General features: G+C 48.4%; 5 protein-coding genes across 5 annotated transcripts; 2 read left to right on the top strand and 3 right to left on the bottom strand.

The window, feature by feature from the left end:
* Nucleotides 1-484: 484 nt before the first annotated feature.
* Nucleotides 485-1,557, top strand: FOIG_16157 (uncharacterized protein; the record flags this gene model as incomplete). Its single annotated transcript, XM_031217588.1, has 2 exons — nt 485-643; nt 691-1,557. The coding sequence occupies 2 exons, from the start codon at nt 485-487 to the stop codon at nt 1,555-1,557; spliced, it is 1,026 nt and encodes a 341-aa protein (XP_031052700.1).
* A 90-nt stretch (nt 1,558-1,647) lies between these two features.
* Nucleotides 1,648-2,820, bottom strand: FOIG_16156 (uncharacterized protein). Its single transcript, XM_031217587.1, has 3 exons — nt 2,638-2,820; nt 2,169-2,588; nt 1,648-2,116 (listed from the first exon to the last, which is right to left on the bottom strand). The coding sequence occupies exons 1-3, from the start codon at nt 2,665-2,667 to the stop codon at nt 1,667-1,669; spliced, it is 900 nt and encodes a 299-aa protein (XP_031052699.1). The 5' UTR covers nt 2,668-2,820; the 3' UTR covers nt 1,648-1,666.
* Nucleotides 2,821-5,713: 2,893 nt separating this feature from the next.
* FOIG_16155 (uncharacterized protein) lies at nt 5,714-9,992 on the top strand. The gene is made up of 3 exons (XM_031217586.1): nt 5,714-6,127; nt 6,177-6,421; nt 6,470-9,992. Exons 1-3 carry the CDS (start codon nt 5,895-5,897, stop codon nt 8,614-8,616), a joined length of 2,625 nt encoding a protein of 874 aa, XP_031052698.1. The 5' UTR covers nt 5,714-5,894; the 3' UTR covers nt 8,617-9,992.
* FOIG_16154 (uncharacterized protein) lies at nt 7,426-9,992 on the bottom strand. The gene is made up of 2 exons (XM_031217585.1): nt 9,143-9,992; nt 7,426-9,095 (listed from the first exon to the last, which is right to left on the bottom strand). Exons 1-2 carry the CDS (start codon nt 9,768-9,770, stop codon nt 9,037-9,039), a joined length of 687 nt encoding a protein of 228 aa, XP_031052697.1. The 5' UTR covers nt 9,771-9,992; the 3' UTR covers nt 7,426-9,036.
* A 1,930-nt stretch (nt 9,993-11,922) lies between these two features.
* FOIG_16153 (uncharacterized protein) lies at nt 11,923-12,926 on the bottom strand (the record flags this gene model as incomplete). Its single annotated transcript, XM_031217584.1, has 3 exons — nt 11,923-12,213; nt 12,270-12,500; nt 12,564-12,926. 3 exons carry the CDS (start codon nt 12,924-12,926, stop codon nt 11,923-11,925), a joined length of 885 nt encoding a protein of 294 aa, XP_031052696.1.
* Between the last annotated feature and the right edge of the window lie 1,079 nt (nt 12,927-14,005).

The raw sequence follows: 14,005 nt of genomic DNA, 5'->3' as shown, positions 1-14,005 counted from the left end.
TTTCTCCTCTGAGAGATCAGGCCGGCTCACGACGTCGCAGAAATATTCTCGCGATGTTTTTGACTAACAAGTCTGGGGAACCACGCCTATTTCGAGTCAGCCAGGACTTCGGAATACTACCGACAGTATCAGTCTCGCGTTCTCACAAGCAAGGAGCCGAATCTTAAGTCCGCTAAGCTCCGGAACAAGACTAAAAAGTGAAAAGTAATATGAGTCACAGCGAAATATAGAGGGTATTTAGTAATAGGCTTTTCCGGGTTTGCTTTAATTATTTAGACTTGGTGACATGCCGCTGGGGTATTCATGTGGGATAGATGTCACGTAATCCGGCGTCGGGGTGCGGGGGAACACCGAGCTTCCCCGAGCGCGCGCGTATTTACTAGAGATCTTTCAAAGCTCCTCACCGATATTTAAAACCTCTGTATCTTAATCAACGATCAATTGCTTGAAGTAAACATCAAAGCCCTTCCTGAAACTCCTCAGAATGGCCACATCTCTTTTCTCCAGCCTCAAAGGCTACACGTACAAGACCATCCCGTACAAGTCTGGGCCCGATGGCGACATCGTTCTTGATGTCGTGTACCCAGAGGAAGCCGATGGTTCGCCGACGACTGTTCTCATACACATCCATGGCGGATTCCTAGTAAGTCTTGTCTAGTCAAATTGCAAACTTGACTAACATGGGCGCAGATCGTCGGGGACAGGTATAGCTTTGCCCCGTACTGGGGTCTCAATGCCGCCACTGCTCGGAAATGGATCTTCGTGAGCCCTGACTATCGTCTTGTCCCAGAGTCTACCGCCCACGCATCACTGGACGATTCCATCGATGCATACAACTGGGTGCGCTCATCGCTGGCTGACGTAATTGGACGTCCTATTGGACCTGTCTTGCTGGCTGGTTCTAGCGCCGGTGGTTATCTTGCACTGGCGACTGCGAATGTGGTTGAACAAAAGCCAGATGCGTTGTTGCTCATCTATGGAATGCTCGATGCAGCTGGTCCAAGATATACCACCCCTGGGACGAATATCTGGGGCGCACCGCCTTTTGACACCACGTCGGTGTTGAGCAAATTTCCCAGGACGAAAGAGAACGATGATCGGAAAGCCATATCTGGATATCCCCCGCCTGAGAACTTCCAGCAAGACCCACGGTTCCAAGTTGCTTCAGCTCTCCACATCGACGCCCTCTTCCCAGACTACATGACTGGTGTTGACGGTTTGAGTCGTGAGATCGCAAACAAGGGCATCGATGCCATCCCCGAAGAACACCGACGGTTGTTCCCTCTCTCTTTTGGCGATCTTTCCAAGATTCCCCGCACGTTCTTGCTCCATGGCGTCAACGACACTGCTGTTACCATTGACTGTAGTATCGTAGCTGAGAAGAAGCTTCGTGAGGCAGGTGTTGAGGTTATGAAGGACTTCCCGGAGAATGCAGAACATGGGTTCGATGTTAGAACTGGAAATGTGGATGTTGAAAAGGCGGATGCGGATGGAATTCCTAATGTTGAGAGTTTGAGAAACGCCATTCGCTTTCTTGACTCCTTTGCTAAGAACTAGATATAACGAGATACTGGGTTCTGAATAGACCAAATATTTGTTACACGTTTCAAATTGAACTTCGTGCATGGCTTATATATTTGAAAGGTATCCTGTTCTAAGCTGGCACTTAGTTGATCTCAGCTACGACACTCTTGATAACCTCCTCGAGATTCTCCTCATCCAGCCCAAGTAACCGAATCGCATTCTCATCACCTTTCAACGCGTGGCCAGCACCATCGGCAAATAGGAACTGCTCGAGATAATTACCAAAGGCACTAAAGTCTCCTTTGGCAATCTTCTCGTCCCCTGTCTTTTCCAACTCAGCGCCAGTGACATGAGAAACCTCAAACTTGTCACCAGTCAGCCTCTCGACAATCTTCAGGACCTCATTCTGAGTTGTCGTAACACCGGCGATATTGAGATACTTGTTCTTTGTCTCTTCTGGCTTCTTCAGAATAGCCACCACAGCTTCGCCGACGAAGGCGAGTGAAGTTGTGGAATAGGGTTCATTGCCTGAGTCGGTGATGCGAATCTTGCGATCCTTGATGTTGATGAATCCCCTTGCACTTTTGAGACCCTACAACCCAGTCAGAAAACGCTGCCGTTTCAGTCAAAGTCAGATAACATACCGAGTCAAGGAACAGTCCGTTGGAAATACCAGTCCAAGAGAACCAATCATACTTCTCAGCAAGTTCAATCAAGTAGTCAGTGTTTTGGATCTTCGCACCGAGAATCTTTCCAATCTTGGTGTCGCGATTCTGACGAGACGGAATTCCGAACTCTGAGGGAATGAAACGTGGAACCTTCGCTGCAATTGCAGCATCGATAATGATCTTCTGGCTTCCAGCAGCAGCAGTTGCGGCGGCTGACACCACTGCATCCTGGCCGACCAGAGCTTCCTTGACGGAGTCGACGGAGGTGATGTCGACTCGCTTCACAATCACTTTGTCGGGAAATGTTGCGGAAGACTCTTTTCTGGTAATAGCTGTTACTTGGAAACCAGCTTTGAGGAGACTGTCCACGATTTTTGATCCGATGAGACCAGAGCCCTGGCTTAGTTAGTTCGGTGCCCATGGTCCTCTAGGGTAAATAACTCACTCCAACGACTGCGACTTTCTGAATGGCCATTTTGATGTTGTCAATTGATGTGCTCTTCACAATAGGATTTGATGAGAGGTGATTTGAAGAATGATTGACTATGAAGGCTTTATCTTGGTTGTTGACGTTCGTTCAACCCCGCCATTGTAATATTTTGCTGGGGATGCAACCATATTGAGCCATACACAACGCATGATTTTCATCGCTATCTCCACTTCCTCATGATGCCATACTGGCGAGAGATTCTCAACCATGGGCTAAGAGACTTGCATATCTGCAAATGGTGAGCAGTCAAATGCAGCACTCACGTCGCAAATAATCCATACCCGGGAGGAGAAGTTTCCGAAGGACAGAGTATAAGTCTCTTGCTCTACTGATTGCACTGACCCAGTGCGGACTCTTGCTTGTTGGACAGCCGAGGAGTAAAGACAATAATCCACCGTAGATTCAGATCATATTAACTGAAAATTGAAATCTTCATTTTGGCAAGATATTGAATAAGGCTATACTCGGTAATCACTAACGTCAATAAGTTATCCCTTGTCTTTTACGGAGCTTCAGCAGAGGTATCCCTTGAGTCTAGCGGAGCCTCAAGGTCTTGGATAAGGTTATACGGCACCAAGAGACGCTGTCAGCCAATGCTAAACACGTATGGACGGAGGTTGACGGTTTCGCAGCGGAACGATGCTCGCATACCTTACGCCATAGATTTCAGTAGTGAAGGACTGGATGCAGCTTCAACTTCGAAATGACACTCTGTTACTGTTAGCAACTTGATTATTTGAGAAGACTCGAATATCCAGCGAATTGCCAAGAGGTCACCTGGAATTAACGGAAAGAACCGCTATATGTCTAGAACCCTTGACGGAACTTCCAGAATCACGGAAAGGGAGAGTCATCCGTTAGTCCCGACCCTAACCAATTCCACTACCGACATCTCAAAATAGATGTCTCAGAATTAATCCCGAATCCTTAAACAGAATCAGACGATAAGCACCGCCGTGAAAAGTGGGAAATCCGCGTAACAACCATAGCAACTGAGCACCATCCCAAACAAACTTTTAAACCAAGTAAAAACTGTCAATCAATCTGACAGCACTCCCGTAGATCTTGGACAGCTACCGCATTAGAAAAAGCTCCAGTGGCTAGGGCAGACAGGCCGTTGTGCCGGGTAACCGGACGCCACTGTGGCTATCACCATGGAAAAATCTGGGGAATAGACACAATGACGTTGGCAGAAGTGCCGGTAACCTTGATTTGTAGCCTGGAGACAACTAACTTGACACGTAAACGTGCAGCAGCCACATTGTGAATAAATTATTTCCTTGATTTTTGTGCAAAAACGTCGATCAATGAAAAAAGTAATGCATAGCGGCGTAGCCACGCGAGCAAAAGTCCTTTTGCTTACAGCCACAGAAATTGGGTGAAGAATTGCGTCCTGAATTGGAATGTCAGATGCTGAGCCAGTTTCTGACCACCTCGGCTACGGCGGCTCAATCCTCCTTTCTCGTATGGCTAATCTGCATCCTTGCTTACGTATTTCCTTGTGAAAAAGCAGCGAGTAAAAATACCAGAGTCTTGTTGGTGCCTGATTCCTCTTCACCCAAAAATAGTCACATCATTGCAGGGCATGTTTTCATCTGTGGCGCGTCATTGTGCTGATGAATATTTAAGCTTTTACTGGTCACTCTGGATACTCAGCGGGAAACTTTAGGCAGAGTCGTCGCTGGCTGGCCACTGTAACAGTCACCAAATGGAGAACTTTAGTGGACAAGGTACCTAGATTTCATGGAGTCCGCGGGTCGAGCTTAATGACTTTTCAAGGCGTCAGTGTCAACCCTGCAGTAAATCCATTCTCCAAGGGCAAAGTGAAACCTCATTTCAAGAGCAGAGCAAAGGGCCCTCTTCTTACGAACCCACCAAACATAAGAGACACGCGACAGGAGAGTCAAAGCTGAGAGATCCCCCCCTTGCATGGGTAAACAAGGCCATTGTCTAGACCAAAACAAAAAAGCCCAACTTCTCCACGCTCGCCAAGAGATCGATCGACGACTATACTCAGGGGTAAGCCAAGAAAAAACCAAGGCGCCTTGCGTACTAAAGCAGTCATCGTGTAATATTTGGTAAGAGGTGCAGACAAAGCGCAGCGTTCCGCCTCAAGAAGGAATAATGGCGCAGCCTAGCGTGAAATTAAGCTGTTCCATGATTGAATGGTCGACCCATTAACATTGGCCAAGGGAGGGCTAAAAATGGGAAAAGTCGGCTAAGCGGCTTTTTTCTGCTGGTCAGCCTGGGAATAAAGGGGGGACTTTTTTTGCCCGACGACACCGGGCCATGCAAGGTTTCTTTTTTTCTGGGGAAGAAGCTGAGAGAATGTACCAGTGTTGCAACCAATTTCATGCCCTCATGCAGAGAAATGCATTGTTTTCTGCATGTGCTTATTTGTTGTTGATCAACGTGCGTCAGCAAGGAGACTTGTTGGGCCGGACACTATCGACGCCTCGTGCAAGCCATGTCGGCCCCTCATCATCACAGGAGCGTTAACCTCAGACTTTAAATTGAGAGAGACTCACAAAAAAGCAAGCGCTCAGACAAAATAGCCCATTCCTTGCATTGTCGCGTGACCTTACTCGCTGAAGCGTAATTCCCTACAGCACCGGCTTGAATCTGTTTAGCTTGGCGACCAATTCTGTGCCGTGCTGTTAATTTTACTCTGCATCCCCCTTCTTGGCCAATTGGATGCAGGGGAGCGTTCGGTTAGTCGGAGCCGTTTAGTCAGATTGAATTGGCAGATGAGAATACGAGCCTTGAAACCGCCACTGGCCGAAGAGTTTTTAGTGGTGCTGTACACCCGTCTAGCCCTACATGGATCCAATGCAGAAGTGACCGACGCCAGGGGTCGAGGAGTGCAAATTGTCCGTATTCAGCTAATGAACAAGTCATGGTTATTCCATGTTACGTAGCAGATTTAATCTGGGCTGAGCTGTGGCACACACACTCTCACAGAACACGCGAGCAGTTGCTGTTTTTACAGTAATTCCCCATTTAGTTTGATGTTTTAGTGACCTTTTAGTTAGGGGGGGTCCAACGCCAATGTAAGATTTTACGACCGTGATCCTTTTTAACGACCTTGGATCCTTTCTGCTCTACACTTGAGGCTTCCTTTTCCCCCTCTCTTGTCCTCTTTCTCGACCTCTTTCCATGGAATATTCAACTATTTTTTAATTCTGTTTTCTCTCATCCACTGGAGAGCAATCATGTTTGCGACACTCGTTCCCTTTTGTTTTTCGACGATATTTGTTTCATTGACGTTTACTAAACTGGTCCACCTTTCTATCCACGCCAAGACAATCTCTCCCGGCGCTTTCGTCCTTTTTCTGCCCTCGCTTTTACTTCCTGATGTTTTAGTCATTATCCTGTCGCGCCTGGCGCTGCGGCAGCAGAAGGGCCTTTTCTCTGTTGGAGCTTGTGTTTTGGGGTGCATATTCTCGTATGTTGTTGTCATGTCAGCCTCAATTGATCGCTGCTAATAATTGCAGATTTATTCTTCTCGGCGCATCGGCTTCACAACTGGGCTTCTTTTATTCGACAGGCAATGAGGTTAAATGGTCAGAGGCGTTGAGCTATGCTGGCGATAAAGATGGGATGAAAATTCTTCTCAGTGGGCTTAACTCTGTCCTTGCGGCGGGAGCTCTCATCGTCGTCGTGGCTTGGGTTGCGAAGTGGTTTCTCTACCGGGCCGTCGGTTCATTAATTGCAACGGTTGGAATGCCTGTTGTACATGGTACATGACCCTCTCAATGATCGTCAATTCATACTAACATTACTCCAGCCTGGCAGTGGTTCCGACACAGAAACGGTCGATCCCCTCAGTCACTAGCTTATGACTCCGACAGCGAACTCGACGAAGACCTCGAGGTCGCCAAAGAAGGCGCACGACTCATCCCCGATACTCACGAAGAATCTCGAACGAGGCCTCGAACATGGATTATTCTCGCCCTCATTTCTGTCTTCCTCTTCCTCACGACGACTCTCCGACCTGCTGCTCCATACACCATGATGTCCATGACACTCCCCGCCGCCATGCTGGAAATGTTCAAGTCTCCGGCCAAGCTGTGTAACAATGTCGAAGGCGGATGGCCCCTCCCTGATCTCATCACTCCCGATAATTGGGAGGAGCCCAATGGACGCTTCCCCGGTTGGACACCCGGTAACGACGGTGATGCTGCGCGAAAGTACCGAGACACAGTCCCTGAATGGCTACCCAGCGACATCCCCGCTGGCTTCTCCAAGTGGCTTTCCAAGCCAAACAAGACCACGGATGAGGAGCCTGCAGCAAGCCCTAGCAAGGCATGCGAAGTCCCCAAAGCCGACGGTACCTTTTACAACCCCGTTCTCGACCCTCTCAAGATCTCCAACCTCGACACCGACATCATTGACGTTATCCGCGACACTCTCAAGGGCGGCGACGTCAAGATCAAGCACGTGGCACTAATCATGATGGAGAGCTATCGCGAGGAACTCTTCCCTCTGCAGCAGGGCTCCAACTATCACAGGCTCATGGTCAAGTCGCACAAGGGTGAAGACATCGACGAGATCAACGAGAAGCTTTCTCGCATGAGCCCCGTCGCCGAGAGACTCACCGGCAAGTCAGGAAACTGGAAGAGAAAGGATGGCTCGGATTTTGAACACGTGGCTATCCCGCAGTGGAACGATACAGCGCAGGAGGGGTACGGAGGTATCAACGTTGTCGGCGGTTTCACAACGTCTTCGTTGTCGTTCAAGAGCATGGCTGCTATCCACTGTGGCGCTTGGTCCATGCCTGTCGATGGCTTTGAGGAGTCTGAGACGGATGCGTACCAGGCTTGTATTCCTCAGGTCTTTAATCTCTTTAACAAGCTCAAGGATGATAAGAAGTCGAAGGATTTCTTGGAGCAGCAGTGGTATCCTGCTTTCTTCCAGTCTATCACCGATGGTTATGATCGTCAGGATAAGTTCGACGACAAAATTGGCTTTGAGCATATCGTTACACGAGGCCGTCTTGAAGATGATCGCAAGAACGGCGAGGAACTCGAGGAGATCAACTACTTCGGTTTCCCTGAGACGACGCTCAAGGGGCACATTGAGGATTACCTAAAGGAGGTCAAGGAGAAGGGCAAGCGCATGTTCTTCTCTCACTTCACCAGCACCACTCATCATCCCTGGGGCGTACCAAAATCATTCGAGAAGACCGACTTTCTCAACACCGAGGGCAAGATGGGCTGGCACTCGGAGTTCAACGACTATCTCAACGCGATGCGATTCACCGACGCCTGGCTAGGCGAGTTGCTTCAGACATTTGATGACCACGGTCTTACAAACGAGACATTGGTTGTATTTGTTGGCGATCACGGACAGGCTTTCAAGGAGGATCAAAAGTCCAAGACTGGAACCTACGAGAACGGCCACGTTAGCAACTTCCGAGTCCCCATCACATTCCGCCATCCTCACATCCCCCGCGTTCAATACAACGCCAACGCAACATCCCTCTCCATCCTCCCCACCATCCTCGACCTTCTCATCAATACAGGCTCCCTCAACGAAAAAGACCAAAACGCCGCTGAGGACCTTATCCACGATTACGAGGGCCAGTCCCTCATCCGCCCTTATAAAGCTACCCACAACGGCCGCCGCGCCTGGAACTTTGGGATCATCAATGGAGGAGCTAGCATGTTATCAATGACATCTGCAGATGCACCGTGGCGCATTGTCATCCCGCTCGATGACTCTACACAATATAGATTCACAGATCTCAAGAACGATCCGTTAGAGAAGAAGCCGCTTGAGAAGTGGACGCTTGAGCAGTTGACGTATGCTGTTCGGAATAAATTTGGGGAGGAGGCTTCCAAGTGGGCTGCTGAGGCGGACGCTGTGTCCAAGTGGTGGGGACCTGAGAGGAAGAGGTTATGGGGATATAATCCTTCGCATAAGGAAGATTGATGATAGTATTTAAATGTAATGCGAATGTTTAATGGTTTCAATTATGTGTCTGTGTCTGTGACGTCTGTTGCGCCAGCAATGTGGATGTGACTTTGAAACGATGAGATGGACAGTCTCAACCTTGCCATCTTATATGTGACCTGGTTTGAACGAGATATCGATTGCTTCATGGTTCAAACTGAAGTTAAGAAGTAAGTGCCTTGCTTCGGGCTCGAGAAGTTATCACCATCATCCAATTGCAATCAGAGTTTGAAGTTGATCATTCTGGTATTCCCATTCCACGTCCATGTTAATGCTTCATCTATACAACAAAAGAAAATGCGCCGTTCGATCTATAACCCGACCCGATATCTCACTCCAAAACCACCCAATGCAAATTTTGATACAAATTAGCGATCATTCAATGATCTTGGTCTCCATTTAATGCCCAGCAGCTTGCTTCTTCGCAGCAAGTCTTCGCTCCTCAGCAGCGACCATATCTGCATACTGTTAGCCATTATCCGATCAATTGATAAAAGTGACTTACCCTTCCAGAGGTCCTGTCCCTCATACTCCTCCTTGTGGATCTTCTTCTCAATGATCTTTGTGGGATCATTAGGATCCACGACCCGAATGGTCTGCCATCTGCTATCACCGTTCTTAAGATCATTCATCTCAAAAACAGCAGACACCAACAACACAGCCAACGTCAAGCCTTGCGCATAAACACGAGCTTGCACAATCTTGTTCGCCGTGTTCATGGGCTGTCGACTAACAATCGCAAACGCAATACCCATTGACGCCAACCACGACGCGAAGACAATGGGATATCGGTTCTCCTTGGCATATGACTTGAAACGCTCATACGCTGACTCATTTTCTCGGATGAGTTGTGCTGTGCGCGCTGCTTGATCTTGGTAATTGCGCTTAGGATCTTGGGCGATCTGGTATGCGATACTCCATCTCTCGGCATTGACGATGGCGCCGAATGTACCCGTTGATGTCACGAGGAATGCTCTGAAGGGGAGGGTGAGGCCTCGGAAGGTTGGGTAGCGTTTTGATGCATAGTACACGCCTCCAAGACCGAGACCCAGGAAGAGTGTTCCGCCGATGAGGCCGCCCTTGACGACTTCGGCGTAGTGGGCCTCTTCTTCTGCCTTGGTGAGAATCTTCATGATTGGTGATGGTGGTGATAACGATAAGCGATAAGTAGTGTGATAAGAGATAAGGATAAGGGTAAGGATAAGCTTGAATGGGTAGGTGGTAATGTAATGTGTGTATGATGTATGGATGATATGTCCCACTACAGACTCCTGGCAAGCATGTTTATATAAAGGTATAAAGTCTGCAAATTTTACCGGGCAAAGCCGCTACGAAACGGATTCCTCATGTCATGTTGTCGCATGATTATTCAAAGTCGGGATGCTTACGCCGCAGCGAAGCCCTTGGTCATGATGCCGCACTCGCCGCAACTTCCGCTCACGGTTCCGCCCGACTGCCGCAAGTGGATGATTTGCGGCGCCGCATGGCCGCAGTTGATTCCAGAGAGGAACGAGAATTTTGTAAGGGCATATTTTTGGGTGATGAGCGAGATCATCGGGTACTGTGCTGACGATCAACGGCGATGCCGATGATATCTCCAAGGAATAGCATTGGTATGATGTATGAATGTCTCTGGGGAGGTGAACTGCATAAGATTTCACATCCTGAGCATCGCGACCATCTGGGAACAAGCAACGTCAAGATGGATGGCTAGTTTGAGAAGTATGGAAGGATTGAGGGCCACCATGGGTATTATATAACTATTCTTACAGCATTAGCGTGCTGAGGACACATTTCTCAAGCCCCGTTGTCGGCAGTCATTAACGACGGAACGAGGTCCCTGTAGCCAATGATTTGGGAGATCCGGTCTCTAGTGAAGTTTGATTATATGCTCGATTCATCTCACAACAGGTCTTGGCAGGAAACTGAACCCATTCGAGTAAGACCTGTCAGTGAAATATCACCCTCGGCCCGTATGTCCCTATCAAAGTGAGGCTTCTGGCTCTCTGCCGATTGGCGGCCCCGACACATCGCCACCCGTCTCAGATCCATACCCAGCGATCTCTTTAGATATGATATGCCGAGAGATTGCGGCACTTCGCATTCCCCATGTCACTGACGTACATGTGTGCAGGTCTCCATGCTGACGTCACGGTTTGCGGCATCCTCAGAGAATTCTATGCCGCAGCCCTACAGGGCAGACTCGCCATCTTCTCTGAGCTCTTAGTAAGCAGCGATAGCATATCGAAATGATCATTCTTGCCATTGACAAGCCGCGTAGATACTTTTTGAAGCGTAGACACAAGGTATTAAGCGAAGTCAGCACTCACGATGTATTTGTGCTCGTAAGATCTCTCCAGCCGGATTTCCCCCGCGCTTCACCATAGCATCAACCCGCGCATTTCTCTCTCCCCAACTCGTGATATCCCAGAAAGGACATCATGATCGATTCTATACGAAAAATTATAACCAGCGGGCCTGGACCTGATCTAGTTCCTGAAGAGTGCAACAGTCGTCGCTAAGCAACTTTTGTTATCCGAGAATGTCGAAGACAGCGATTATCTTGAGTAATAATCTCTGCTGTACCACTGGTGCTGAGGTTATAAGTCGTAATATTTGAAGATGTCACGCTAGTGGCAGTCATGGCGTGGCAATCAGAACCCTCAGCGATAGTGACACAGTCTGAGGATAAACCATGTTACCGAGAGGCAAATGCTGTGAAAAATATCCAGAAGAGAAGTACTTACGATCGCTAAGCCACTGATCGAAGAAAGAGTATGAACGAACTCCGCAGGTAAGGATATTTGAAGAGTCTCCTTGCGGAGACCCCTCCAGACTTCATATAATCTGGAAAAGAGGGGATCGTGGTGGTCATATTCGATCTAAAGGAGCAGGTGCAACAGGAGCAGGCTGGTAGTAAGGTTGCTGCGGACGAATAGGATAGTAAGAAAAGCCTCTCCAGCGATCCTAGCCCCCGGTAGGACTGTGGTAGTGTCTATAACTGAGGCTGCAAACGCTGTGATCGAGCCAGAACAACTTACCCCTTTGGGCATCTGAGTTAATGCCCTTCTGAAACTGAAGTATCGTCGACTTTATGATCACCAAAAGCATTAAATCAACACTCAAAGTCATCAGGTAGAGTTAAAGAGTGGCTAAATTCGACTATCCTAGCTATAAGTGTGATGCCATCGTCACAGATCTAGTATGTGCTTTCCCTCGGTTACTACAAGTGCAATACCCAGCATCAGCGTCGTGCCTCAGCCCGACCCCCATAGAGATCGTCACTTAGGCTTCGGTGACGTTGGGTCGAGTGCTCCACTCATCAGTAACACCCACAACATTGTAGGAAACATCCGCAAACTCGTCCGCGCCGTCCCGCTGATAGTAAACCTTGATCTGGAAGCTCTTCTTGTCCCCAGTCGACTGGAAAACGTTGGCAGCCAAACCGCTGACTTCACAAATAGTGTAGTCCTTGTCATTGAAATCCATTCCATCGTTCCAATCTTCGTCTTTGTCACCAACACGGATGATCTCACGGAGGAAGAGGCTGTCTCTGTCGACATAATAGACTCGGACCTTTTTGGTTGCAGGGTCAGTAAAGAAGTATATATAGGTCACGACGTGGCTTTTACCTGAGCTCTGCCGCCGCAAGACTCTGGGTGAGTAAACGCGACAGCCGAGATAATGGGCAGCTTTGGGTTGACCTTGATTGACTTTCCCTTAATCTTGAGGGTGTTCATGTCATACTTCTTCCTGGGAATTCTTTCACTGGGAGTGCGACTCTCATAGAAGATGATCTCGAAGTTTTTGTTGACTTGAAACAGAATGGTGTTGCCGTCATTCTGCGCAACAGCGACCATGTTCTAATGATCAGGTCGTCAGTATATAACTCTCAGATAAGTTATGAGGGAAGTGGTAGAGGCTACCTGAATATGAGACATATTGGCTGAGGAATGGTCCGAATGGAAGTATTGAGAGATTGGTTGTTGTGTGAAAGGGTTCTTTGGATGCTTGAGATGATCTTGTGCTGAATGAAAGAGGTCTTGGACGGGGTCAGTGAGCTTCTTTATAGTTTTTTCGACCTCCTCCTTGACCTTCTCCTTCACCTTCCCCTTGGCATCGTCCTTTTTCTCCTTAGCCTCGAGTGGTATACTTCGCTGGCCGTGAATGGTGAGTCTGATCACGACGATGACTAGGATCAAGCAACTAGTGCAAAGTATACACACTAGGACGAGGCAGATGAACAGAAGAGGCAGGATGAGGTCAGGTTCTGGGCTCGGAACTTGCATTGTAGCTTCGGTCTGTTGATCCAGCTGGTGAAAAAGTAACATTTACTGTGGGAATGAGCACTATTGGCTATGAACGAGGTCTTGGTGTGTTCTTAGCCTCAGCTCAAATCATCTCCGGATACCTTGTTGAGCTATAACATGTGGCAGACTTACTGATGAGAATTCTTGAATGGGTAAGTGGAGAGCTTCGTGTAGACGTTGGTGTGGACATATGACGAATAGGATCGTGAAAAAGGGGCATAATATCCAGACTCGGCGCATGCGTGTTCGTCCAATGTTCTCTACAAGCTGGACTATTAGCTAGCGACGCAAGCTTTCTACTAAACTCCTTAAGTAACAACTAACTGTGTTAAGAAGAAGAGAGTCTCAAGCGGCTAGTGACTCGGTTCACCAACCCGTATGCATATCGAAGCTGCCAAATCAAGCGGCAAGCCAGAGAGTTGGATTGGATTTCAGCTGGTCACTAGCCAAAAACCATCTATACAACGAACTTTGGATTGACAGAAGCTTCCATGGTGGTGACGACTACCACGCGTTACAAAATGTTAAACTTTGACCCTGAAAATCCCCTGCAACATCTTAAAATCCGGCACTCCACTTCAAGTTACCGAACGGAGACCAGCGTTGGGCCCAATCACTTGGAAAGGCGGATTGTGAAAGGGCAAGCTACTTACCGGAGCAAATCCGTAGCACAAGAAACGAAGTTCTGTGTGGGCAATATTTTGTCTTCCGAGCAGGAGAGACTTGCAGACTTCCACTCAAAGGCAAAGCACTGTTGGTTTCACCTTCACGTGTCCCATAGGAACATCGGCTTCCTCCCGCTCGGGAAGTGGGTGTAGACCTGAAGCTGCGAGCCATGACCCCTCCCCCGCTCGTTCGTTCTCTTCAAGCAGAGAAAGGGCCTAGCGGGCATTTCGGGAACAGCTACTAGGGGAGGCTATTTGATCCCGCGGAAACCACCCGCGTCTAGTGGCCTTAGTTCCGATTCTAATCAGTCCAGACTGTACAAAGTTCGATGGTGATGTTGAGCTGTCTTGGCTGTCTTTTGTTCGGCGAATGATATTGCCAAAGACTCACAC

The sequence above is a fragment of the Fusarium odoratissimum genome (genome assembly GCF_000260195.1).
Source record: "Fusarium odoratissimum NRRL 54006 unplaced genomic scaffold supercont1.67, whole genome shotgun sequence".
Lineage (NCBI taxonomy): Eukaryota > Fungi > Ascomycota > Sordariomycetes > Hypocreales > Nectriaceae > Fusarium > Fusarium odoratissimum.
Note: the sequence above shows the minus strand (reverse complement) of the source record. Positions and strands in the feature narration are given on the sequence as shown.

What these genes read in the sequence shown, in the direction of transcription:
- FOIG_16156 (XM_031217587.1), bottom strand. Translation starts at nt 2,667, where the DNA reads ATGGCCATTCAGAAAGTCGCAGTCGTTGGA. An exon ending in AGAAAGTCGCAGTCGTTGGA is followed by an intron (nt 2,589 to 2,637) that starts GTGAGTTATTTA and finishes TAACTAAGCCAG; the next exon opens with GGCTCTGGTCTCATCGGATC. An exon ending in ACGGACTGTTCCTTGACTCG is followed by an intron (nt 2,117 to 2,168) that starts GTATGTTATCTG and finishes ACTGGGTTGTAG; the next exon opens with GGTCTCAAAAGTGCAAGGGG.
- FOIG_16155 (XM_031217586.1), top strand. Translation starts at nt 5,895, where the DNA reads ATGTTTGCGACACTCGTTCCCTTTTGTTTTTCGACGATATTTGTTTCA. An exon ending in GTTTTGGGGTGCATATTCTC is followed by an intron (nt 6,128 to 6,176) that starts GTATGTTGTTGT and finishes TAATAATTGCAG; the next exon opens with ATTTATTCTTCTCGGCGCAT. An exon ending in TGGAATGCCTGTTGTACATG is followed by an intron (nt 6,422 to 6,469) that starts GTACATGACCCT and finishes ACATTACTCCAG; the next exon opens with CCTGGCAGTGGTTCCGACAC.
- FOIG_16154 (XM_031217585.1), bottom strand. Translation starts at nt 9,770, where the DNA reads ATGAAGATTCTCACCAAGGCAGAAGAAGAGGCCCACTACGCCGAAGTC. An exon ending in GGGACAGGACCTCTGGAAGG is followed by an intron (nt 9,096 to 9,142) that starts GTAAGTCACTTT and finishes AACAGTATGCAG; the next exon opens with ATATGGTCGCTGCTGAGGAG.